We start from the raw sequence: 26,086 nt of genomic DNA on the forward strand, positions 1-26,086 counted from the left end.
CTAACAGATACTGTTTTAGGAGCAGCCACTGCAGCGGTCCACAAACTTTTAAACTTTTACGGATGCCATAATGCAACCATCTCTGCCCATCAGTGATTTGCTAACACGCCCATTGATGATTGGTACATCTGCTCGATTACTAGATATTTAGCGACCTAACTTTTTTGGCTAGCAAGCCTGCCAGTTAAATAGCATAGAATTGAGTCAAAAGGAAGTAAGACAACGTAACTAGTCCAGCAGGTGAGTGAAATCTACAAAATGACACAAGTGAGAAATACTTCTGAGTGGGCTCCTTGAATTAAATTACCTTTTTTTTTTAACCTGCAGAGGTTCCAGAGGAGAGCAGCTGGGCCATGTATTTATGATAAAGCAAGGTTTTCTACATGATTATGGAACCCATGAGTCACAAGCTCTGCCCATGAATAAGGGGCAGCGAGTACTACTCTGTCCTGTCATCCAGTGTGAATCAAAGGAGTCGTGATTTATTCAAACGAGAAAATCACCGATACCGCTCGGCAGTTTGACCCCTTTTCGTTAGCAGATCCTGGCGTGCACCCCCTGGGACTCTGAATGAATCGGGTAGCAGGTAGCGGGGTACGGAGCGCACAGGATCACATAGCGAATTGACGGCATCCGGATGCATTAATTATGCATGCAAAAGCAGCGAGTGTACTTTTCGCTGGGACTGGATCGTATTTGGCCCAGAGGGAAGAGTGCCCCCTACTGGCCTGCAAACATCATGTCCAGCAGCAACTCGAGTTTTCCCAGGCGACCTCCAATCCAATTTGAACTAACCCCTGCCCTGCTTAGCCGGCACTGTTTGATTTGCAACTGCTAACAGATTGAACTGAATTCTCAGTAGTTTTACCTAATCAAATAAAGGTCAAACTAAAATGTGTTAATTTATCGATCAAAAAATAGATATAATTCCTTTGGGTTTTTGCCATAAACTCCCAGTAATTCCCAGTTGGTATTTCATTAAAACCTCTGATGTTTGATGAAATTAAATGAGCTTTTAAAACTTCAAGTGTGCTTCATCAGATTGACACTACTGTTTTTTTGTCTCAATCCCTGTCATCTCAAAAAAAAAAAAAAGGCCTTCAAGTATCATGACTGTGCTTGTATTTGACACTGCTGGACCTGCACCACAAGCTGCTCATTGGTCCTTTTAACCTTCCAGCTATTTAGTCCGCAGATTTTGGGGGCATTAAAAAGGGGGGCATGTGAACAAGCCACGTAAATAAACAGCACCTGGCCTTTTTTTGTCAATTTTGGAACAATTTAGAATGCTGAACAGTTATAAACACTTAATGAAGCATTAATAACTGCATTATAGCTCATTAGGCAGAACACTGCTGATATCGCAACATTCCACATTATTTACAAATTAATATTCTTGTGCACAAATTAAAAATTGCATTCAACTTCATTAAAGAATGACACTGCATTGCCGACTTTAGGAAGCACATTATTACGGAGGTTACTCGGTTCGTCAGATTGAGAAAGTCGATGAATTCCGATGAACGTGCTGAAAGCCATTGGCGAAGGCTGAGGGTAACATCTGCACCTCATGCAGCGGGGAAATGTTTAACATTGAGACATTTTTTTTTGGTGATGTTTCATTAATACTTAATCCTACCCAGAGATACAGCATAAAGCGTAACATGAAGTTGATCTGTCTCCTGACTGTAACTTGCTGAACCTTCCCCACGCTAATTCTAATTCGATCGTTCAACATGCCAACATGTTTCCGTAAGTCTTATTCCTCTGTGACGCGGTGCCCACGCTTGTACTGCAAACGAGACGAGGCCGACCCCCTCCCCAAAGACCGTTACTCGACATCAGCAGCCTGATCAAAACGCCATTTGATCCCTGAGGAAGCCTCTCTGAAGAGATCGCTCGTGGCTCACTCTCCATTATTTTAGCATGTCTTTAATCTATTTTTAAATGCATACAGTCGTATATACATACATACATATGTTGCAATAAAAACGATGCAAGAAATGTTCATTCATTTTATTAATCCGAAAAGTAAAATTAAAAACCATTAACAAATTGGTCATAAGATAATTAATTGGCCGTAATATAATTTTTTTAGGTTTTTAAGTTATAAGCAATGAAACGTACCACTGCCTTTGATTGCTGAGGGGCATGGATGAATTGTTTTGCGCTGAATCAGTCCCAAGAAATTCATCTACCATTGTGGAAATGGTTTGCAGCAGTGTGGTGTTGGTGAAGCAGGCTGCGTGTAAGACACGACTGACAGGTGAAGGCACACCCATGGGCGGTCAGGTGTTTATATTTGGACACCAAACATACATGTTTGTCACAAGTGGCACGCATGACACATCTGCCTGCGTGCTGTTTTATCCATGGTGTGCATTAGCAATGTAACAACTTATCTGAGCTCACAGGGAAATTGCTTCCGTTTTCCTTTTATAAAAAAAAAAACAAAAAAAAAAAAACAATAAGTATGCTGTTCCTATGGAAATAGTTAGAAGAAAACCATATAACAAGCAGTCCTAGTGGCATTTTTTTTTCCCACTGTCGAGGGATAAAAGAAGCTCTTCTTCTCTCATCTACTCTATTTTCCACATAAAAGGACAAAACATTTTAAGAGAATTTCTGGCTTGAAATAACAACATCACTTGACCCCGTGCTACATATTTGTCATGCTCCTCTTGTGTTTATACACCGCATAGAAAATAACCTTCATTCCCTTATCATGAGTTTGGTTAAAAAAAAAAAAAAAAAAAAAAAAAAAAGATCAAAGATAACACTAGACATTAGAACACTCCAGCCCTGTGTTGTCTCCTTGCTTCCAACAGTACTGCGCACTAGCCTGGTTTTTCTTTTCAAACTAGGACGTGCTTCTGTTCTGACTGATTAATATTGCATACACCAATTCTCAATAAATGACTATTCTGGAATGGAATGGACTATTCCAGAATACTGTGGGCTTTTTCAAATTACTAAATCCCCTCCTAAGACCCAGGAATTAATCTCTGTCCCCTGTTGGGTACTATAAGTCTCAATCTCAAGTACCATGTATTATACCAGACTGAAACTGGTTGTGCAGAGGAAATAAATAATATTCCTGAAAACTGGTTCATACTGGTTCAAACTTCTTTTTCTTGCCAGGTATCCGAACCACAGTAATGTAAACAAGCCCTCACATAAATAGCTGACATTAGGCTTCCGGAGAACTTCCAGACTTTCAACAGGATTTTAAAAATTCAGTTAATAAAATTGTTCACTCTTTTCATTGCATTACACAAGCCTCCGTTCTCCTGTTTTACACCACTCATTTCCTGCTGGTTATAAACAGCTACAACGGTGTACAGCCTTGGTGACCTTTTGCTGAATGACGTCTGCAGCCGTTTCCACAAATTCACACAGCACTGTGCGCTTCCTTCTCGTTCCACGTTGAACTGCTAGACGTACTCCACGCTGCTCAACCAAAGCCAGGATGTACGAAGTCTATCTGTTGGAAGTCCCTTCTCTAGACTAATTGAAAAAACCGGAAGATAACTGAAGAGATACTGAAACATTCATGATAGGAGAGTTCAGTGGCATAGCCCATATGGTGATATTTCTTTTTGAAGTGAAAAGGTTTGGCCGATTGGAATCGGAATACATGCGCACACACACACCACATAAAACATGCAGAGCCCTTTGCAAGTTATTTTTTTATTTTTTTACACCAAGCTGATAGAAACTGTTGATAGTAGGCTGCTGCTGGGTCAAAATTAGACCTCTTCAACTCAAATTACTATTCGGTTTACAAAAATGGCAATTACCACAAACCGGCAGAGTGCTCTGAAAAATCTTAACTTTATCGTTTGTAAAGTGGTGCTGAGATTCAGTTTCTTCAGATGGATTTTTTTGTAGGCAATATTCTTGAGAACCCTACTCTTTCCCGTCCACATGGACAATCAATATCTATAGTAAATGCGAAACAATGCTTTCTATCAAGCGTCTGCCCGGTTTTGATAGGGGATGTCAGTCTAATGAATCATCCCTGTATAAGTCTGTCCTCCACCAACAGAAACATCACAACAATAGAACCTGTTTTTTGGTCTTTAACGCTCGTGCTGTAATTCGATCGCTCTTCTGTGCAGTTTAACGGTTTCAAATTAAAATTTATAACTGCTATTTCGCCATTACAGTTAACCACCTCCAAAACAGGTTCTTGAAAACCCTGCACCTCACCCTAATCGTCCTTTTGACCGTGAAATTTTAAAAGATTCACACCTACCCCTCCGTTCCTGAGAGCTTCGTACTCGGGGGGGGGGGGGGGGGGAGGGTAGCTGAAAGCGTTCCACAAGCGTTTCATTTGTCTTAATACCAGGAAAGCACGTTGAGCAGAATTACACACAGCCCACAGCAAATGGCTGCACTGGGCTTCGAAAGGTGGTCTAAACGGTAATGTGGGGGAAACAAAGACATTACACTTAATTGTTGTGCTAATTAGCCGGTAAAATCTAATTAGCCAGGTCCGGATGAGCTGATTGCTTAAGTTCGCAGTGGCTACTTGCCTGTGGAGACTCGAAGTAACACAATCAAAGGCGGGATGAGAAAGTTCTTAATTAAGATTGCCTGCTTGTTCGGCCGGCCGGGGAACAAGCGGGCTTCAAACTCCGGAGGACTCGAGGAGCTCAGGTGGGACGGAAACAGCGTGGGAGAGAATCGCTTGATTTTCTCTCTTTTTCCCCCCCCCCCCCCCGAATTATTTATTTATTTATTTATTTTTCGCAAATGAAGTGAGTGACATTAGACTTAAAGAAGAGCTTTTCTTCCTCGGTTTTTCAATTACACAGAGATAGCCGGTTTTGCATATCCCATCAGAGAGCACCCCGCAGAGCAGGAGATGAAGGAAGAGATGAGGTTTTTCATCCTAGTTAGGCAGGGTTCACAGGGTGGGCCCAGGGGACCACTGTATCCTCAGGCAGCCAAAGGGAAGGAGGCAATTTGTGCGACTCGGAATAATCATTTTATTCTGCCTTATTTTGTTCGGCCCGGGGGGTCAAAATATTTAATTAGTCGCTGAAATTCGGGTCTTCTGTTATTGTGATATCAAAAAGTGTCGTTTTTTCCCCCCTTTTGGCCACCACAAGCTTACTCAGTGCTCAGTTTCATACTCATAAAAAACTATATCACACACTTTGACAGAGCACATGTAACATAGAATGCTTAAAACATACAGAGGTCCAAGTTAACGATAAATCTAGATTGTTTCTTTGGCTCTGAGCTCTTCAGCCAAGTGAGAAATGTCTCTGTATTGAGTTGACTTAAAAACTAAAAAAAGTTTCCACCATAGACTTATCTCACATTACTGTCAGTAGTGATCAGTAGGTCTACAATAAAGATGGGAATCCCTACAAGTGAGTCCAAGATACAAAACCAAGGTGATGACATTGAAAAGCAAAGCCCCAACAAAGTGAATATTATCACAGGTGAATGTGATTTTCATACAAGACATACAAGCCAAAGCCACATTTTATCTTTATGGCATCTTCTTGCAGTACCTGCAGAACATAATTAAGATATGGTTCTCTCGTAAAGTGCTGGGATGCATAAAAGTTACGGGTTTACCACAAGATAACTGAATACAAAGAATAATTCAGGAGGTTGGAGTAAAGCAGTACTACATAAATCTATAGTTATGACTTGATTTTATACACAAGTTTGATCTCTCGTGTAAAGGACACAGGTCTTTTGTATAGCACATTCTGGGCCCATTTTGATTATTCAGCGCACCACGCTATGTACCAAGTTGGCTTGTGACCTTATTCCATTACAGCTACACAATAGGCCTATTTCACAAGATGGCGACCAAAACCGGATGTAGGGATACTTTGTTTCCGGTTACCGGAAATATATAAATTCAATTCTGAATATATAAATTACAATTCTGAATATATAAATTACAATTCCCGAATATATAAATTCAATTTCCGAATATATAAGTACAATTCTGAATATATGAATTCAATTTCTGAATATATAAATTCAATTCTGGATATATAAGTACAATTCCCGAATATATAAATTCAATTTCCGAATATATAACTTCAATTCTGAATATATAAATTACAATTCCCGAATATATAAATTCAATTTCCGAATATATAAGTACAATTCTGAATATATAAATTCAATTTCTGAATATATAAATTCAATTCTGGATATATAAGTACAATTCCCGAATATATAAATTCAATTTCCGAATATATAACTTCAATTCCGAATATATAACTTCAATTCCGAATATATAACTTCAATTCCGAATATATATATAACTCGGTTTATAATCAGGCATATCACAAGACAGCCGTTTTTACTTTTTGAATAATTTCTTTTTTTTTCTTCATGGGCTACTGAGTGAGAAAAACAAGTTTAACATTAGCATCAGTAAAATTTGACAGTACAATCAAGGATAAGCAAACAAAAACGTTAAATAATTAAAATTTGAATGAGGCAATAATTCGGACTTCATTAAAGGGGCCTTATTTTCTTGGTATTAGGACCTTTCAAGTACGGGCACCAAATTTCACAGGGAATGGCCCAAAGAGTACAGGTGAGCTGCTTAAACTATTTGAATAACTTGCGATGTTGGTGTTTGGGGTGCTTGGCTAAGTTAGCTGTATTGCCTACTGTTAGAGATATAAAATAATAAAAATATTAAATATACAAAAATATATAATTCACTGTCAAATCAAAATCAAACAGGCCTAGTGATTGTAACAGTTCTAGTTTTTTTCCATTTTCGTACCGCACTCTAGTCTGAGTTGGCCTGCTTGAGAACGGCTAAAAACACGAAAACAATTCATAACAGGTAAAGATGGCTAGCGGCAGTGCGCCTGCCATGACAGTTCCACCAAACATAGGCCCTACCACTCTTTGAGAAACAAAAAAATAATAATTCATGTGTATGAATACTTTGCCCTTGGTTATATAATCAAGACAACATTGTCAAAAACACGTTTGGAAACACTGTCATTGCTCATTTTAAACTGAAAGAAGAAACGCATCTAGCTAGCTAACTTAGCCAAGCACCTCAAACACCGACTTCGCGAGTTATTCAGAGTTTAAGCAGCTCATCTGTACTCTTTGCGCGGTTTGGAGAAGTGTCTCAGGTTGTAAACAGGAGCAGGGAAACGTTCGCCTGGTTGAGAGCCTCGGCGAAAAAGCATGCAGACCTCTTCCTCCGTAGTTTGGTGTGCGCTGGAACTTGGAATGTCATAAAATCAGTTAGCGAGCTATATGTTATGTTATGATTAGCAAATTACGTTTTAGCCAGCTAGCTTGTTAGCAAGCACATATTTGGATATTCAATGTTGAAACTGCAGATGCACGTTTATTTTAGTTGTTAATTGTAATTACAAAATGTATTGACGGACATCGCGACAAGCCTACTTAAGATATATCAGCTGATTTAAAAATGTGTGGGTAGTTTTTATCAGCGATGAAAACAAACAGCTCGGTAGTGAACTGAACACCATTACACAGGCGATCTGACAAGCAATATAAATCTTTATTAGAACAAGTACAGCACAAACAACATGTCACAAAATAGTAACAGTAGTACAAAACTTAATTCAGAGATATTTCACTTCGGTATAATAACATAAGTAATTTTGTGGAGCCTAACATTGTACTTGCATAGCATTTGCCTCCCCTGTTGACCGTCAATGTTAACAGAATCGCTTTTCCTCACAGTTGTCAGGCTCCCTATTCATTCATTTTCGGGACAACCGAGAGGAACAGAGACGCTGTTAACGGACAGCAGATGTTGCTTCACGCTACGAAAACACAATGGATTCGCCTCCAGAAAAGAATTTGTTATGTCGAAGTGAAACCTCTCTTTAATCGGCTAACTTGATGTGGTTAGCAAGCTAGCTATTTAGCTTTCTGGTGAACCAGACCTAACGTTATACTTACCTTCATAACCGAATATAAACTTCTCAAAAAATAATTTATAGCCCTTGTCCAGTTTAGACCGCTTAACGTTCACTGGCAATGCTTCGACAATGCGGATAACATCGGACAGTGAACGTTGGCAGAGCTATCAGGGACTGTGAGAACACACGTCGCTGTTTAGGCTCAATTTTTCGCTGTCAGAAATGGACTTGCGTCCGTAGCAACGGTAACCGGAAACAAAGTATCCCTACATCCGGTTTTGGTCGCCATCTTGTGAAATAGGCCTATGCCCATAAAAATAAGAGGGCTACAAGAGTAGGGATCTATTCCAAATTTATGTCCACATTTTGCTGTAATCTCTCCAGCTATGACTGATCAAATTCATACCACCAATTAAAGCTCCAGCATCATTATTATTGCTGTGCAATGTATGCCGTGTGTCTAGGAGCCTCGTCGTGGAACTGGATTAATTAATTAATTAACCACTAATCAATTAGCTAATGAGATGTCTGTGTTAAACACTCCATTGTGATGTTGTGGGGAAAAAAATTTAGCATTTAACCTTCCGTGCTGAAATCACACGGGGATCGCTATTGATGACTTGCATTATAATTGCTACGGTGAGGATTATTAAATTATTAAATACATTTTTTCAGCTGGGAGTTCTCTGAAGCCCGCAAAATGAGATCATGTCTTAATGTCAGATTTACAGTTCTTTTCTATTTAGAGAACACAATCCGCCCTTTCTAGTATATTGATCTGTAAGGTGATAACTTCCATTAAATTATTTGAAATTAAATGACTCCTCAATGCTGAGAGATTTAGATACTCCCTTGACTCACAAAATAAATAACCACGGCTGTCACAGACACTGCTGCAATAGATTTAATTTCCCATTAAAAATACAAAACTGTGATGTTATAATTCTCCCACATCAGGCTGTTTTACACATGCCAGTCCTCTTGAGGAATATTCAAACATAATCACTTAATTTATTCATTTTGGCACCCAATGTGAGGCTGAACATGACCAGCCTACTTCCCACCTTCATTTGGAATGTCCAGTTACCTGCAACCGCAGGCGTGTTTATTCACAAACCCCGCTTCCTGTTTGTGTGGACATATCCTCCAAACCACATGGTGTCACCAGCTGCTTCTTTTCACATCACAGACGCCAGCCAAGCTCGCATTGAATGGAGTTGGAGGAAGATTATTCATATATGGCTTGCCATGGTGTGCTAATATCAGAAATGCATGGCACACCTTTCTGTGATTTTATACTGAATGAATAAATAGAATTAATTAATTAATTAAATTCAACATTTTTTTTTGCAATGGTCGAAGTTGTGTTAGTATTAGTATAAGTGCATTTATATGCATGAAACTTTGCAGAAACTGTTGACTGCTGCAAGTTTCATTCAGCATATAAGAACTTAATATACCTGACTTATGCTAAACAAATATATTTTTGATAACAACCTACTAACCAATCATAAAGTTTCTGGTCCGGAAGTTAGCGACAATAGCGAAGGGCATGGAGTCTGAAAAAAAAAAGCAAACTTTGATAAAATTAATCAAACTAGTTTGCCCTTATAATATCAACAATGTTGAATCAATACCTCGGCCTCGGTATCCGGAACTCAAGGCTCCCCTCATTATCTGCACACAGAACTCCCTGTAATGGAAGATTGTACATTGGTTATACGTAAGCGTATAATCTGAATAGCATCTCAAAATTCTTTTTTTTTTAAATTACTTTTATGAAAGACAGGAGAGAGAACTTCTGGTTGTCGCTGAGGCCTCAAACTCAATCGCAGGAAATAGAATGCTGAATGTCGTAAGCAATGGGCCTTTTTTCCCCCCACCAAATTTAATTGCTATTGTCCTTGAGATAAAGCGTCTCCTTTGTAGTACGTCCCTGTGCAATTGCAATGTACTGCAGGCCCCCTCGTTTTCTCGATTGTTTAGATATTATTGTATGTATAAAGTTTCGATTTTTTTTTTTTTTTTGAGCACTTACTTTGGGTTTGTACCCATTTTTTTTTATTATTATGAAATTATGACCTTGCATGCAACTGAGCATTGGCACTGACTGCTGAGTTCACTACATTCACAGTTTATGCAGTAAAGCTTGCACTGAAGCACATGGGTATATCCGTGTATTTATAAATGTATTAACACTATGCCCCCTCTCCCGCATAATAATTTAAATACGAGGTTCAGGAGCCAATGGGCCCACATGCCTCAGGGATAGTAGAACTTCATATAGTCCAGAGCTGAACCATGATCAAATGCTTCCTTTTTGGAATGCTTTCTATTCGGAGACACTGCAAAGATGTCCATGCCATATCCTTTAATGGGCTTGTTTGTTTTTGATTTACAAAAAATATTACTGTGGAATGGATTCTGGTTATTGACGTAATACACATTTTAATTGTAATATCACTTAAACCTTGCAAGTTGTTCCGGATAAGAGCATCTAACATCAATAAATGATAGTAGTTACTGATAGATAATTTGACACTCAAACAAGAATTTATAATTTTCAGAACAATACTTTCTGAGTTATCATTCAATACAAAGCTGTTTACAGGCTGTTAATGTGACAAATTATGGTGTGGGATGGCACGTTTATTTGGATTGGCTTTGTCCACAAATTAATACAAAATTACCATAAAACTTAGCTTGATTGATTGGGGCTCTCCAAGTGTGCTGCGTGTGCTCTTAATCCAGAAAAAAAATGCTTTCCAATTTTAGACATAAGCACATTCTATTTTTATGGGATAGTTAATTTAATATGCTACGATGCTCGTGTGCTCATTTTGAAAACGTGACTTGGACTTGGATCACTGGAAAAGGAGCACGGCTAGCCGAAACAATTACAGCCTCAAACACATGCCACTTTCTCAGGGTAATGAAATACGTACTTGGCCAAGAAAACTCCTCTGGATATTCTCCTCTCCTCTCCTCCTGATCAGTAAGCCGTACAAGACGTAATTTTTCCAGTCTTCTGAAGGGGTTATAAACACAACCGCACACACACACACACAGACTGTACCACTGACCTCGTTTTTTTTTTTCTGAATATAATTTCATGGTCAATGACAGTGTTTGTGCTCCCTGCATTAAAATGACAGTTACAAAAACCAAACAAAATTTGAAGCCCTATTACAGTGTTATTCCACTGCTACTACACAGTAATTACAACATTGCTAGTCTTAAATACAAAATCATCTTGATGGATTTTTTTTTTTCCTGCTGATAGTTATTATAAATAAGCATAATTAACAGTAAACATGCACTACCTTACAGGTATACCAGATAAATATCCCTTTGATAAACAGGATGCATCACTGTGATATTTATTAATATTTCAAAGCTCAAGAAATCCTCTCAGTTTTTGGAGACTGCACACCAGACCTGGGTCAAAATTGTTTTGGATTCAAATACTTTTCTGCGCTTTACTGATCTTGTCTGGCGTGTTGGAACCAATGAAATACTCTCAAACAGTGCAAACCCCGCTTTCTGGTCATATTGGCAGGCTCACTTACACCGGGCAAGATAAACGGAGCACAGAAAAGTATTTGAATCCAAAACAAATACGTATTTGACCCAGGTCTGCTGCACACCAGCTCCAGCGCAATGGAGTGCCTGCTAGCCACAGAAGCCTCGATATCATGATGACACCAGGAATAACCTATTGAGTTGCTCTACCTCTGGCCAAGGCTATGGCCAATTAAGGTTAGCCACAGAGGCACTCTGTCAACACTGCACAGTAAATTGTCCAGTGTTAATTCAACTCTAACAGTACATATGAGTCCAATAGGAGTTGGTTTAACATTGAAAATTTTACTGTGTACCACACTCAGGATTTAATTCAGTTTTTTATGACGACCATTGTCTGGGAGGCAGAAGATCTCTTACCTTACTCTTCAATGCAAAAGTTTGCTGATGTCCTGAAAGGCAAAAATTTGTTCAAATTTTACTTACCTGCAACACTGAAAACAAGAAAAAAGCAAATATCCAGCTAACAATTAATTTTACTTTAACTAGCTAATATTGTTTTTCCACATTTGTTATTTAGGTTTTTTTTCCAATAAACATGTAGTTTATTTTAAATAAAGTACATGTTGTACTTTAACAATGTCAACACAATGTCTAAGGTACTCATCTTTCCAAAAAAAAGAACATTTTTTCTCATACAAAGTGGAAATAATGACAAGTGTTTTCACAATCAATGACAAATGTGGCATATAACTAAAATCACATAACTACAATTAGCAAAGATCCCAAATGGAAATGTCATTTGTTATAGCAGTAGTTTTTTTTTTAATTTTTTTTTTACAAAAGCCGAATATTTAGGGAACACTCCAACAGCCAAGCCTTAATTTCCTTTTTAACAAACCGTGACAATGTAATTCATCAGCTGAGCACATACCAATAAAGATTGTGACTGATGCAGCTGCATGAGGCCAACATCAGCTTGTGTCAACTTGTTTGTATCATATTTGTCTTACACAGTGCCTCACAGCTCAGGACTTATACTGTTCCCATGCGAGTGTGATATTTCACCTGCTCACATGGGAATACCAAATAGTCGAGGTATAGGTTAGCACTGGACATGGGCATGCAGAGCTTGTGATGTCACCATTATTTGAATTATACGCTTGCTTAGGAATTGTGGTTCTCCAGGGAAGTTTGAGTCTCCTCCGTGTTTCCAGTGCATTGCTTGTGTCATGTCCTGTCACCTGACTTCAGCAGGAAATGGAGATCACTTTGCTCTGCTCTCCATACGGTTCTTCAGGTTGGTACTGTAGTAGCAGATTGCATTGCTCAGTGCTAACTGCGTTATCTATCTGTTATCTACTGTTAGTATTTACAATGATCTAGCAACCCAGAACAAACCTTGGCAGAGAATAAACTGTAAAACATTGTGTGCACAGGGAAATATCTGGATGGCAGCAGTTATCTGCAGCAGTACCATGTAAGGACAAGGGCAAGTGTTTTCATAATAGCTTAAATTTCAGAAAAGGGAACTATTGTTCGAGGTAACTAGTTCATATTGTATCTCTTCAGCTCAAAACACTTAATTTGAATTAAATGTAGTATCTCAAAATCTCTTTGGCTGACTCAGTGGCGGCCTTCAATAGATCATTTAATTCAAATGTTTTGGAAGGTTAGCTCGCCACATCAGATTTGCTAGCTTCAGAGGAACATCTAACAATGTGTAAATATTATACGTTATATGAAAATAAAACCAATGAAGTGGACCTGTTCTTAACTTCAATTTCTTTTTAGGAAATCTGTATAGTACTGATTTATTCAGTATTTTCCACCATTGCAACGCTTCCTTGAATTATTATTTTTTTTTTCCCCAAGTTTCACAATTCTGAATGTATAAGCATATGTTTCATTTCAGCTTTGGGGGAGACACACTGCTTGACCACCTAGTCCATAATTAAGGAGAAATACATCCATCCATCCATCCATCCATTATATATACCCGCTTATCCTGGGCAGGGTCGCGGGGAGGAGAAATTAATTCATATGAAAATATTGGGGTTGACGTGTTTGCCTGTCTCCCCCCAAACCTATATGAATGGTTAGATAAAACAAGAGAAGCAAAAGAAAAGCACAGCTTTTTTTGTAATTTTGGTAATATTGCGGTCTTACAATAATCTTACAAAGACATTGCATAGAATTATAAGAAAATATATTTTCCAATAATTTTAAAATACGTTATTTACAACAGTATGTACATAAATAATATGCCATAAACAACAGAAGTAAAGCTGAGCACAACAGCAAGTCAGAAACATATAGCTGTGGTGCATGCAGGGATTTAGTGTGAGAGCTATACTTAGTCCAAATGAGAATGCACGCTATGTGTGTCTTTCATGTGCAATTTTATTCTAACAGGAAAACAGTCTATGTACTCAGTCTGTTAAGCATACCTGCTGGAAAAAAAGGGGTCAGTTCAGTTATGAAGTGATCTTGGCTGAGGTCAGGCCACTCGTCACTAATTCAGGCAGTAGGGTTTTGAACAAGGGAAATCCTCAATGAATTCCAATAGCAATAACTTCCGCTGTTACGGCAGTTCGATCGAATCGATCTCTTTCGAAATCGTCCTCTTCCAGCGAGCGCAACCCCGTTGTTTCTGTTGCCAGCCAAATGGGTGAAAATCACTAGGGGGTAGTGCAAAACCTCAACCTTGGAACACCGGTGGGCAGATGTCACCATAGCCCAAATCAGGTCACCATAGCCCAAATCAGGTCACGTGGCCCAAATCAGACTGGAACACGCGTGTGCTGTCGCACGTTTCTGGTGGGAGGCCCGCTCTTGGAGAGCGCGTTGTGGTTGCAGTGAAACGGCACCATGCGTTTAATCATTCGCTCTTCCTCGTTAACGATGTCCCCAGGGACACCGCGCGGTCCTGCCTGACACACTTTCTGAATCACTGTTGACAAAGCAAAATATTCACCTTCCTTCGACTGGATAAAATACCAATTTTATTGTGTCTAACAGAGTTAACAAATTATATGCTTCATTAATTTCTTTTTTTATTGAGGTTGGAAGTTATGCAAGGAAAATCGTGTATGAATCTTAGAAGTGGATTTGGTTGCCACCTGTTGGAACTGAAAACAAAAGAAAATACTGCCTGTTCTTGGGATCAACAGAATAATTTTTAGTAGTCCCCCAGAAATAACTTCAAAGGTATTTTTTTTACACAATATTTAACATATTAATTGTAGAAAAAGACTGATTGGGAATACTTTGACCCCTCAAAGCAAACACATAAAAATATACATGACTGTGGTAACTAAATATTATAAAGTACCGTTGAGCATTCTCAGATACAGAATCTTTAAAAACCTGTATATTTTTAAACTTTTTTATCATTTATTTGGATTTTTATATACATGGCATAAGTTGTGCTTTTTAGTAAAACAGTAAAGAAATGCATACTGTAGAAGAATCACGTGGATTTCATTCAGAGGGAAGAGAAAGGGGGAATTCGTGAGAAAAAAAAAAATCGGTCCTTATGCAGAGAGACAGAAAGAGAGAGAGAGAGATAGTGAAGTCAGTATTCGTGAAACCAACCATGAGAGTGGTATATGCCGTAAATGATGTGCTTCACCGACATTAGCAAAGGCACCTGTGTTTATTTTTTTGTTTAGTTCCTTTTCTCGTAGACAGTTCATACGGGAACCTCCGGACATTCCGTGTGCACACCTCTCCGCTCCCCTGGTTTGTGTAGCCCCACCCCCGCCTGCTCGCTCCCCCACCCTCCACCAAAGCATCTCTGTTTCCAAGTCTGTTTACAAAAATAAAAAAGAGGCTCTGTTTTTGCTCCTGTACGGTCCGGAAGGAAGAGGGAACAGGCCCTGGTAGCGTTTCTGCGATTCCTGATTTTCGACTGGAGGGGAGGGGTCGAAGGGGTGTGGTTTGCGGGGTGTGGGGGGGGCGGAGAAAGGGCAATCGAGGGAGGGGTTAAAAGGGACAGGAGGCAAGGGGGCGGGGCCAGGAAGGTTGTGAGGACAGTACTGTACCAAAGGCTTTTCTGGTGGAGGACATGGAGACCGCCTTCAGCTCCACATACAGACGTTGCTGGTGGACTGGCAGGTGGACCCCGTCCCGGCGGGGGACAGGTACAGCTTCCCGCTCGGGCACACGCACAGCTCAAAGACAGTCAGTTTCGGGTACGTCGGCCCCAGCGGCGTCGCCGGTGTGCCGTGCGGGATGTTCCCCAGTCGGATTGTGTTCGCGTTCAAAAATATCTGCGAAAAGAGGACAGAGAGGAAGGGGGGGGAAAGAGGAATGATTTAAATCTTATTTAACCTCCATGTTGTCAACTTTCAGCCGTAATTCCCCCGCCCACCGCACAGTGCACAATGTCCAGGTATGAGAGAAAAAAACAAAAGAACAACTCTACTTTGGCTCCTTAAGAACCGTGCTAGTTGCCATGACTACCTCCGCTTTGGGCAAGCATGGGTTACCTGAAACAGTGATTCCCGGCGGTTGTGTGTGTGTGTGTGTGTGTGGTGTGGGGGGGGGGGCAGGGGCCGGGGGGCCTAGATACAAAACATTGAATATGAAAGCTGACACATAAAAATGAAATCAGGAGCTTTCAACGACACATCCTTTATGCCCATATCCATTTGAATTCATGGTACCGGCTGGTAGGGAAAATATATGTGTGTGTGGTGGGGTGGGGTGGGGTGGTGGGGGGGGTGGCAGCAGATACAAAACATTGAATATGAAAGCTGACACATAAAAATGAATTCAGTCGGTGTTTAACGGCACATCTTTTTTTTTTTTTTGTTGCCCAAATCTATTTGAATTCTCGGGTGCCGACCGGTGGAGGAGAAATCCATTACGGAAAGCCCTCCTGGAGCTAGCCGAGGCTAGCACACCCATTGATCAGCGGCGTGGATTCGGGCGAAGCCATTATAATTGTTCATATGATATGCAGCCCTTGCACTGGCCCGTTGTGAAGTGGAAATACCCCGGCACCTCAACCCGCCATTTTTATTTTTCACGGTTGAACAGCTTGGGGGAAAATGGATTGCGCGCAAAATAACCACAACGGCTATTATTGAGAGTTTTCGTTGAAGTATACACCGTTTATCAGGTATCTCTCTCACACACACACACACACACGTACTGTACAATTGCATGGTGTGACCCAGAAAAAAAAGAACAAACATTATACATTTTTGAATAAATACATATATTTATTTACAACAGAATATTTAAGACAGGGTAGGGATTGAAGATGAACTTGATTTGATAAAAGCCATGTTTTTTTTGTTTTTTTTTTCTTAAAGTGCATCCATTTCTGCTAGCTTTGCGGTTCCGAAGCCGCGAATTAATCTCATCAAGGGGGGCCTGCACATTATTCATGTTCCATCTCGGGGATAAAGAGAGATAAGAAATGGGGGAGAACGGGAGGGCGACGTGCTGACAGGAGGGAACCAATTAACGTAAGTAATGCTATCTTCTTACCTGACAGGGCATATCTCCACAAACACAGCGCGCGCGCACGCGGGCAGCAGACACAACCCTGGCAGCGGAATAAATCATAAGCGACGCCCGCTGTAACACTCACGGCCTTTTCTTTTCCTTTGACGAGGGCTGAAGGGGCTGCGTCTGCTTTTCGGTCGTGCTTCAGGCCCAGAGCCACTCAACCCTCCCCCCACCCCCCCATCGGCCCCCAACAACCCCCCCCCAACCCAAAATCCTCGAATGAGGACTTTGATTAAGAATGTTCTTACAATTGCTCTGGTGTGTGAAATTAGCAAAACATTACTAACAGAGTACGCATGCCAAGTCATTTTTTTTTGACCGAAGCTTAAAGTTGGGTTAGACTTTGTTTTTTTGTTGTTGTTGTTGTTGTCGTATTTCCCACTTGAGCACAGAGGCACCATGGGTGTGTTTTTCACTCGGGCCTTTCAGGAGAAAGAGCTCCGCGGGACAACGCTCGCTTTCACGGGCGTCGGTGAGAGGCCTGCGTTTCCGTGTCGCTGAACCCCAGGACGTTCACCGGAACGCCGGATCACCAGCAGAGGCAGCTGCTGCATTAACGCCGTACGCACAACAGGGTCAAGCCCCGCCACGGAGGTACGGAGCACGCAACCGTTCGGTTAGCGCCTAGCCGCGACGCATCGCGCAGGAGGAAGAGAGTCGGGACCTCTCGCTTACCGCGCCTAACCGTATATATACACATCTGCAGGCTTTTCCAATTCCGTCCTCTTCGGGCGCCGAGAGATCGGCCCGCAGGGATGCCTCGCCCGCCTCCTTGTTTTGTTTTGGTTGGGGGAGCGGTGGGGGAGCACAACAAGGCTCAGAGCACAAAGGAGCTGAGACACCTCCCAAATGAAACTGTCTCCCGGCATTAGCCTCTGTCACCGCGCGGCGGCCCGGCTGATGCCTTCAGACCGCGTTCCGCAGCCCCGCTCCCCTGAACGAGTGGGACTTGTAATTACGGTCGGTCAAAACATTTTTCACGGATGATTTCTCCCGACGCACCCGGAAGAGGAGGAGGAGGTGGGAGGAGGAGGAGGAGGACACGCGGCGGAGGTGGTGGTGGTGGAAGAGGAGCAGGGTCGTAGGTCCCTCGCCATGGGAACAAGTTTTAATGTTAGGTTTTTAATTGGAGCAGATGGAGCAGGTTGAGTCTGCCACTTTGTGTTTGTAACCCAGAGTGGCAGAATATCATCACTGTCACTGTCTTTTTTTTCTTCCTTTTTTAGAGGGGAGGGTTGCACTTCATATGCAGCTTTTGCAGGTAGACTGCAGCCCCCCCGAGGCACTCTAATGCAAGGCACCGTGGGTGTCCTGTGCCACGGCTGGCTCTGTCATCGTCTGGATTCGACTCTGGATCATGGGGCAGAGCTTAGTACGTTTCCTTGGGCTGCATTACGGACCAAAGGCATTGCCTTCGCCCTTATTACAGTACAAATGCAATATTAGTTTGCACGATATGAGAATGAGTCAAGGTTAAACTAACAAAAATACAATTTCCTGTTTAGTTTAGTTTGCTGAAGCTGCAGTCTTCCCTAAAGCAATGCAATTTCTCTCCTCCACTGCAATAAAGCAAAAAAAAAAAAACCACGCTGCAGTTAAGGAAAGTGCTCTGGAGGAAGTGAAATTATACAATGTCAACTTGCACTCAGGTCCTCCAAACTTCCAGGCAGAGAAAAGTCAAAGTACAGCTCTCAGTCAAATCTCCATCTCTTTGCGTAGGAGGGAAGGTAGTGACGGGGCACTTCTTCTGAATTGTGTACTTGCCATTATGTAGAGGAGTTTGTATGATGTAGCCAATGCCTTCTTTCAGCCAACATGTTTTAGCCTCCAGTGATCTGCAATGTTAAACTTAAGATGTTCATACCAGGTAGTATCTGTCCATCCAGGTAGTTTCGCTGAAGTGTGACAAGTTTCCTGGATACACCGCAGCTCAAACCGATAAAATAGACCTCGCAGGTCCATCTTCCTGCGGCCTCAAAGCGGCAAAAATTTACATTTCAAAAAAATTCAGCAGCAAGGCCTCTTTCCGAATGTAATCCTGGGTTTACTCACAAATATCCAGAGAGCTCAATTTGTGCACAGTTTCATTAAGAACTACTACTTCTACTGGATGTACAGGTGCTACTCAGAGTAAGTGAAAACATACCTCATTTTCATTTTTGGGTGAACTGCCCCTTTAAGTATTTACTTTTTTGACATAATGCAAGTGTCTTGGATGACAAAAATATGTTTCAGTGAAAATATTCTCAAAAATATTATTTATTTCATGTTATTGTCTGTCCCTTGCAGTGTAGGTTTCAGTATAGGAGAATATATGGTTCTTACCCCAGAGACTAATGTTTCCTACAGGGGTGAAATGAATTCCTGGGTCTTAGGAGGATATAATGGCTTTTTGGGCAAATTTATTTTATAAATCACAGTAGGCCCTACTGATGAACTGAATCTTTATGACTGAGGATTTTTACAGATACACATCCAGACATCCTATGGGATCACCAGATAACGTTAATTCTGGATTTCTTCTAGAAGCATCTCTCTCGTTCTCTCAGCTCAGATTCATAATCATCAAGTGTAGTAATATTCTCCTGAATAGGAGGCCACACATGGACAGCCACCTTGCTTTTTTTAATTAAGCCAGCCAAACGCAAGTCTGGAGCTTGTTCAATCAAACAGCTGTCGTATTTTGTCTGCAAAACATTCATTTAGCTGATTCATTGACATTTTCATGAAAATACCAGAGTACAAACATAATTAGCGCACTCATTTTCACGCATGACTGATGAGTTATGGTACGGAAACAAAATGCATTAATGTGATGTTAAGATGATTTCATTCTTGGAGAACACCAACAGGGCACTCTCAATCCAGTCTGGTTATATTAGACGTGGTGCACATTGAGTTAAATGTGGTGAACTCACAGCATATCGAGTGTCATTACATATGGTTATACATAACCTGTTCCAGGTATGTTTCCCCCAAAACATATATAACTTTCTGTGCTCTCTCACAATATATCTCCTATAATCTCATCCTATTGAACTGACTCTCAATGCCAGCTGCACTTTTCATGGAACTGAGAAAAAAATTAATGGTAGAGATTAAAGGTTAAACTTTGAGGGCTTTCAAAGGTGCTGCATAAAAGAAATCCATCAAAATCAAATGGCCTGTAGGGCTGAGTGTGTGAGTGTGTGAGTGGTGCGTGTGCCCTGCGTTGGATTGGCGACCTGTCCCGGGTGTATTGCTTGCCTCTTTCCCAGTGCACGCTGGGATAGGCACCAGCTGGATGTAAAAAAAGCTTAACTGTTAAGTCTATAGGAGCTACGTCCGATATTGAGTTCAATACACCCGTTGCGCCATCTAAAAAATATGATCAGGCGCAGTTAAGTCCCATGTAGACATCCACATCCAATGTTGCTAGGCAGTGCACGTTGCTAGGCTACAATACTACTACTACTTGATATGTTGACATTAATCATATCCCTGGCCTAAAGTATTGTGAAAAGCAACCATCGGCATGAAATCTCAGTGCCATTAGGGACTGCAGTGCAGGAGACAGAGCAGCAGTTCGGTCAGCGACTTGCTCTAATTGAGGCGAGAGCTCGGCGATTAATTCAAACACCTCAACCCAGCTGAAACGAAAGCGTTCAGTCGGCTCACTAGCCCCGTATATATCGAGGATTCGTCTGGCCTCCTGATATTCTCTCGCTTCTGAAAAGCTCGCAATCTGTTGTGCGAGCTGTAAACGAGACACACCATACTCAGAGGTAGTCGTTTTTCAAGATCGTTGCCTATGAGAATAGTCCGAAAGTTTCAGCAGTAGGCTGTACAACGACAAAAACAACAACAACAGCAACAATCATTGCAAAGTGAATAAGACCTCAATATCGGTACTTGAATATAAAGAGTTTATATCACACAAGAGAATAAAATTCACCTCTCCTACTTATATGGGAAGACACTCTTCCAGAAGAAATAACTCTGGTTTGCATATGATTTGGATTTTAAGGGCCCAAAAGCAGCAGGTCCTATCATGCCGCGGATTCAGCGTTTAAATCTACTTTTAAAAAGAAAACAAACCTGACAACATCGATTTTCATTTCCCCAGTCCCTGACACCTTTATTCATTTTTCCTTTACTAGGAAAAGCAAAAAAAAACCTTTCAGATCAAAATCTCTTCTTTTTTTATGAGCGACGCCTAACGTAGCTTTCTTCCTGTTCACAGCCCATGATTGGAGGACCTCTCACGACTTCACTTCCTGCTTTTCTGGGGCTGCCGTCGTCCCAAGAGAGGAACCAGACGTGAGAAAAACTACAATGAGCAACACCACCAACGCTTACGCCTTGTTATTCTCACATAATTACAACCCGGAAGTGACGTATGTCGTCAACAGGAAGACGAATGGACAGATTGCGAGGAGGTGGGGTAGGGGCGATGAAGGCCTTAGCCAGCACTTCTGTTAAGATAAGCCCTGTGCTGACAAAACTCAAACATGAGGAGGTGGGAGAAAGAAAGAAAAAAAAAACACTCACATTTCATGGTATATACTTCATTTTCGCTGGGACAATTCCCTGTCAAATGGCGCCATAACTTTGTGTCAAATCTGGTGTTAATTGACGGGGCTTTGTCTGCGCTGAAGGCAGACTCCAGCTATCGCTGATGCTCCGAGCGCAAAACTCTCTTCTTCTTTTTTCCCTCCCTCCCTCTTTTTTTTTTTTGTGTCGCCGAGTGACAGACACAATGATGTATTGCTCAAACCGCTTGGAAGTTAATTAAATACCCTCTCCAGTTACTGAAGGCCCCGGCTGGTCCTGGAGCGCGGAAGCTACACGGCTACACGCTCACAAATTTGAGCCGAGGGAGAATCAATGTCACACGACAACCTTGAGCGCTAACCGCCCCCGACGCGCCGCGGCTGCTCAGAAACACTTCATTTTCGCCCCGGCCCGCTCCCCGCTCTGATTTAACGGACTCGGTGAGGGTGAGGCGCCCCCCCCGTGCTCAAACCCGTTGCACTCCTCAAACGCGGCCTCGCAGGGGGGCGATGAGTCGGCGCCACAAACTGCCTACCCTTCCCCTGCCCGCATCACTACTTTTGGCAGCCAACGCACCCCCGACATTAGAGGAGGGTGTTTGTACTGTCAGGATTCGTATGTGAAGTAGGGCAGAAGACTGTATTGCAATGTAGAGCCAAAGTTATAAACTAGACCCTCTGTTAACTTGACAACCGGCGGACTAGCTGACAAAACAGGCTGGTCAGCTGGCGAACACCGGGTTGACCAGCCAAAAAGTGTCGAAAACACAGCTTGGTGAACGAGCTTGACCAGCTGAGAAGGCAGTTTTCTGATTTTCAGCTTCTCCGTGGACATAAAAAGGTGAGTCACAGGTAGGCCGAGGGAACGCGATGAGGAACGCCGCGCCCCTGTAAGGTACGACGAGCAAGCCCGGGGGGCAGGCACGCAGCGGAAGGGCGGCGGCTCCGAGCTTCGCCCCCCCGCCCACGCCTCCTTCAGATACGCAAAGTCAGCGGGAAAAAAAAGGAGGACAAGGTTACCGTGATTGATGCGCCGTTTAGCCGCTAATCTGCAGCGGGCTCACCTCTCCCTCCGTGGACTGCAGCAGCAGGTCTTTTCGGCAGGTGGTTCTGAGGTCCCCCACGTCCGCGCTGATCTCCACCCCCTTGGGGGCCTCCATCACCAGGGTCCTGGTCGGGGACTCCAGCCTGCAAGGGCGAGCGGCATCATCGGGGTGAGCAGACGGAACAGGACGTTAAGGATGGAATTCTGGGAAGGGACTGTGAAGCGTTAACTCTCCATTTTGGGCAGCGCAGGTCACTGGGACCGACAGGAGAAGAGATGGGAGGAGCTTTGTGTGTACGCTGCATCCACAGTGCTGAAAGTTGAGGAAAATCATTTTAGGGTCGGCCATTTGAATTATGTTTATAGCGCCTTTAGTGTAATTTGGACATATTGTAAAATGGAATGCGCTAATTGAATGCACCTGTGCTTGTCAAGGACATCATTATTAATTGACCTTTTTGCCGTCACTACCCAACAGACAGACTGACAGACACACACACACAGACAGACAAGCACAATTAACTAACAGGCTCTCCACTGCCACACAAGGATCCCCACTCTTGCCTAGAATATTATCTAAGCTGAATTGTACAGTTATTTTAATTAATAAGCCTCTGTAAGAAGTCAAAAACCTTTTAATTGGCTCTTAGCAATGTGACCAATGATTGGGATGTCCCCACCCAAAATGGCCTTCCCCCTCCCTTGCTCACCCACAAATACACACAAAACAAGGAGGGGCATGGACATCGATCCCGGAGGAGACCGCCCCCCCCCCAATTTGGGAAGACATCACATGGTAATATGGTATCATCATGTTGCATTGGGTGGTACTGCTAGTACCCCCTCCCCCTCCACCAAAAGAAAATCCAAAGAAAAATTCCCTGTTTGCTGTCACCCTAAAGTTGAAAAGTTGAAATGAAATCAATGTCTTTGGGGAGGGGGTTAATTGAATAGGTGATCCGTCATATATTGCATATTGTATGACCTTTCCATAATTTAAAATAAAGTCTATTTTAAAAAAAAAAGAAAAAAAAAAGAAAAGGAAATCTTCTAGTTCAAATCTTCCAGCCTCAAAGACAGGCTCTGTACTAGTGATATTTTATTATTATTATTTCGTTTTTTACCCTCTTATCAGTTCTGTTCATTATTCCAGTCGGGCTGGGTTCCTTCATGTCTCTCACAACAATGACATCAGATACGACCTTCAGTGCCACGGAGGAAAATATTATGCAGAGCGCTATTTGTTCCCGCGAAAAAGATAAGTAAAACAATGAATCAACAACACAAAACTTGTTTTTTTAAAGGTCTAAAAAATCTCTATGAAGAAGCCTACGGACAACGCAGGGCAGCAAAGGACAGGATGGGGATGCAATTAAAGTCGTCTATGAAAAGGCTGCCAAAAATACCAATAAAATTAATAAAATGATATATATATGCCTATGGTTTTTGCACCACTGAACTCTCAAATGTGCATTAGTTTTTGTAATGAGGGGTTTATGCACTGCAACCCTACTATAATATCCCTCTCTATGTAGTTGTTGATGTACTGTTCTTGCTGACATTGCATTGACATTCTCAGCCATCTGAGAGAGTTGCTCTTCTGTTTATCCTTACATATCGCTCTAATGCATGACCATTGAATGTACACTTTCAACTACAATTTCCGACCCTATTTGCTGATGTCTTTCCCATAGACCTACTGTAAATACAGACGTCACTTTAGTCACTGTTCCACATTTTCCTCTTGCTTTCTTTAATCTAGGTTTCTCTAGGTTTTTCCTTTAATTTGTCACCTGTCAGTGTGTGTGTGTGTGTGTATATATATATATATATACTCATTCAATGCACAGAACTCCAAGAGGCTTTACAGCAACATTGTCAGGTAGTTAGATTAAGACTTCCCAAGTTTAGAGAATGATAGAGTTTGCCATTTTAAAGCCGATGAGTTTTGTGAGTGCTTTGAAATGGCAAATGGACAGCACTAAAATTGCTTCATGAATTTCTAGGGGGAAAAAAAAAATCTCATGCTCACCTGCTTAAGAGTAGCTGTAAAAACTGAAGGAATACTCTGGTGGGGGTGAAAAGCGAGTCAGATAGCTTTTATCCGAGTAATTGTGTTTCCGAGATTTCTTTGGTTTAAAGGAAGCACTGAAGGAAAACTGTTGCATTTGTAATGTCAGGTACTTAAATCTGATTGGCAGTTAGGTGGGAAATAAGTGTGCGAGACCGCGTGTGCGTAGCAAGCCTGCGCTCTTTCGCGACTTCCTGTGCACGATGCCCAATAATCCATAAACCGTAACTTCTTGACGAATCCTTGGTGTCGGTCAGAATTACATTTCGGCCACCTGTCCGCCATGAAATGTGGCTCTGAAAATGGCTAATGGCAGTCTAATCCTGGAAAAATAAATAATATATATTTTTTAAATTAGTAATTTCATGCACCGTGGACCATCATTGATAATTTAATCAATACTGAAAGGTAGAAGCAAAGCAGTGGCCTTCATTTGTTGAGGGGCTGGTGTTTCGTACAGCCTTCAGAATGATACCTGAGAAAGCTTCCTGCCTCCCCGCCCCCCCCCCCCAAAAAAATTTTTTTTTAAATAAATAAATAAATAAAATTAAAAAAAATATATATGTATAAAATTAAAATAAAAAATAAATTAAGGGCCCCTTTTAAACCCAAACAATTACACCGAAGATCATGAGCTGTCATTGTGATTTGCGGTGGTTTCCTGGTAAAGCATCTACACTCCCAACCTCCCCTTTTCCCCATCACAACACAATGAAAAAACACACACACACACACACCTACACATGCACGCACGCACGCACGCACACACACACCTACACACAATGTCCTGGATGCAATCAACATTTGTCCTTCAGTCTGACTCCCAAATAAACCTGAGGTTTACACACAGATAGGGCACATTGCAGGGAAATGGGGGGGGGGGGAGGGCGAGGGGATAGCATGTTGCTTTAGTCAGCGATGTGTCTCTTCCAAGCATCTGTGCTTAATCTCACAAGGTATGCAAACACTAATCCTGCATTCAAACAGGGAGAGAGTAAGGCAGAGCACAGGCTGTCTGATGTGTTGGATAAGCCCCCCCCCACCCCCCACCTGCACACACACAACCGCACTCACACACACACACACACATACACGCACACACACACACTCACACACACACAAACACACTCACACACACTCACACACACACACACACACACTCACACACACACGCACACGCACTCACACGCACTCACACGCACACACATACATGCACACACACACCCGCACCCACCCCCCACACACACACACACACACACACACACACACACAGTAAGACGGCTGGTCCTGTCCGGGTATGGACAGCCCCTGTCCGCTGGGGCTGCTTTTGCGGAGGCTCTGAGCAGCCCCAGTGAGGAGCGTGTCAAGGCCATCGGCAAATGGGATGTCAGGTGCCGCCCGTGGACTCTCTAAATTAGTGCCGCTGTAAAAGAAATCAATCTTCCCGGTTTCTGCTCTTTTGTCGGGCCGTTCCATTGTGACCCCTTCA

The 26,086-nt window shown here is 42.0% G+C and overlaps 1 protein-coding gene across 1 annotated transcript in view; it reads right to left on the reverse strand.

Moving 5' to 3' along the window:
- Positions 1 to 13,278: 13,278 nt before the first annotated feature.
- LOC135254592 (zeta-sarcoglycan-like) overlaps positions 13,279 to 26,086 on the reverse strand; it is a 163,776-nt gene continuing 150,968 nt past the window's right edge. Inside the window, exons 7-8 of the mRNA XM_064334881.1 lie at positions 22,546 to 22,669; positions 13,279 to 15,700 (exon numbers count right to left, since the gene is read on the reverse strand). Coding sequence (XP_064190951.1) covers positions 15,509 to 15,700; positions 22,546 to 22,669 — 316 coding nt within the window. The 3' untranslated portion in view covers positions 13,279 to 15,508. The remainder of the gene's footprint in view (positions 15,701 to 22,545; positions 22,670 to 26,086) is intronic.

The sequence above is a fragment of the Anguilla rostrata genome, chromosome 5 (assembly GCF_018555375.3).
Source record: "Anguilla rostrata isolate EN2019 chromosome 5, ASM1855537v3, whole genome shotgun sequence".
Taxonomy (NCBI): domain Eukaryota; kingdom Metazoa; phylum Chordata; class Actinopteri; order Anguilliformes; family Anguillidae; genus Anguilla; species Anguilla rostrata.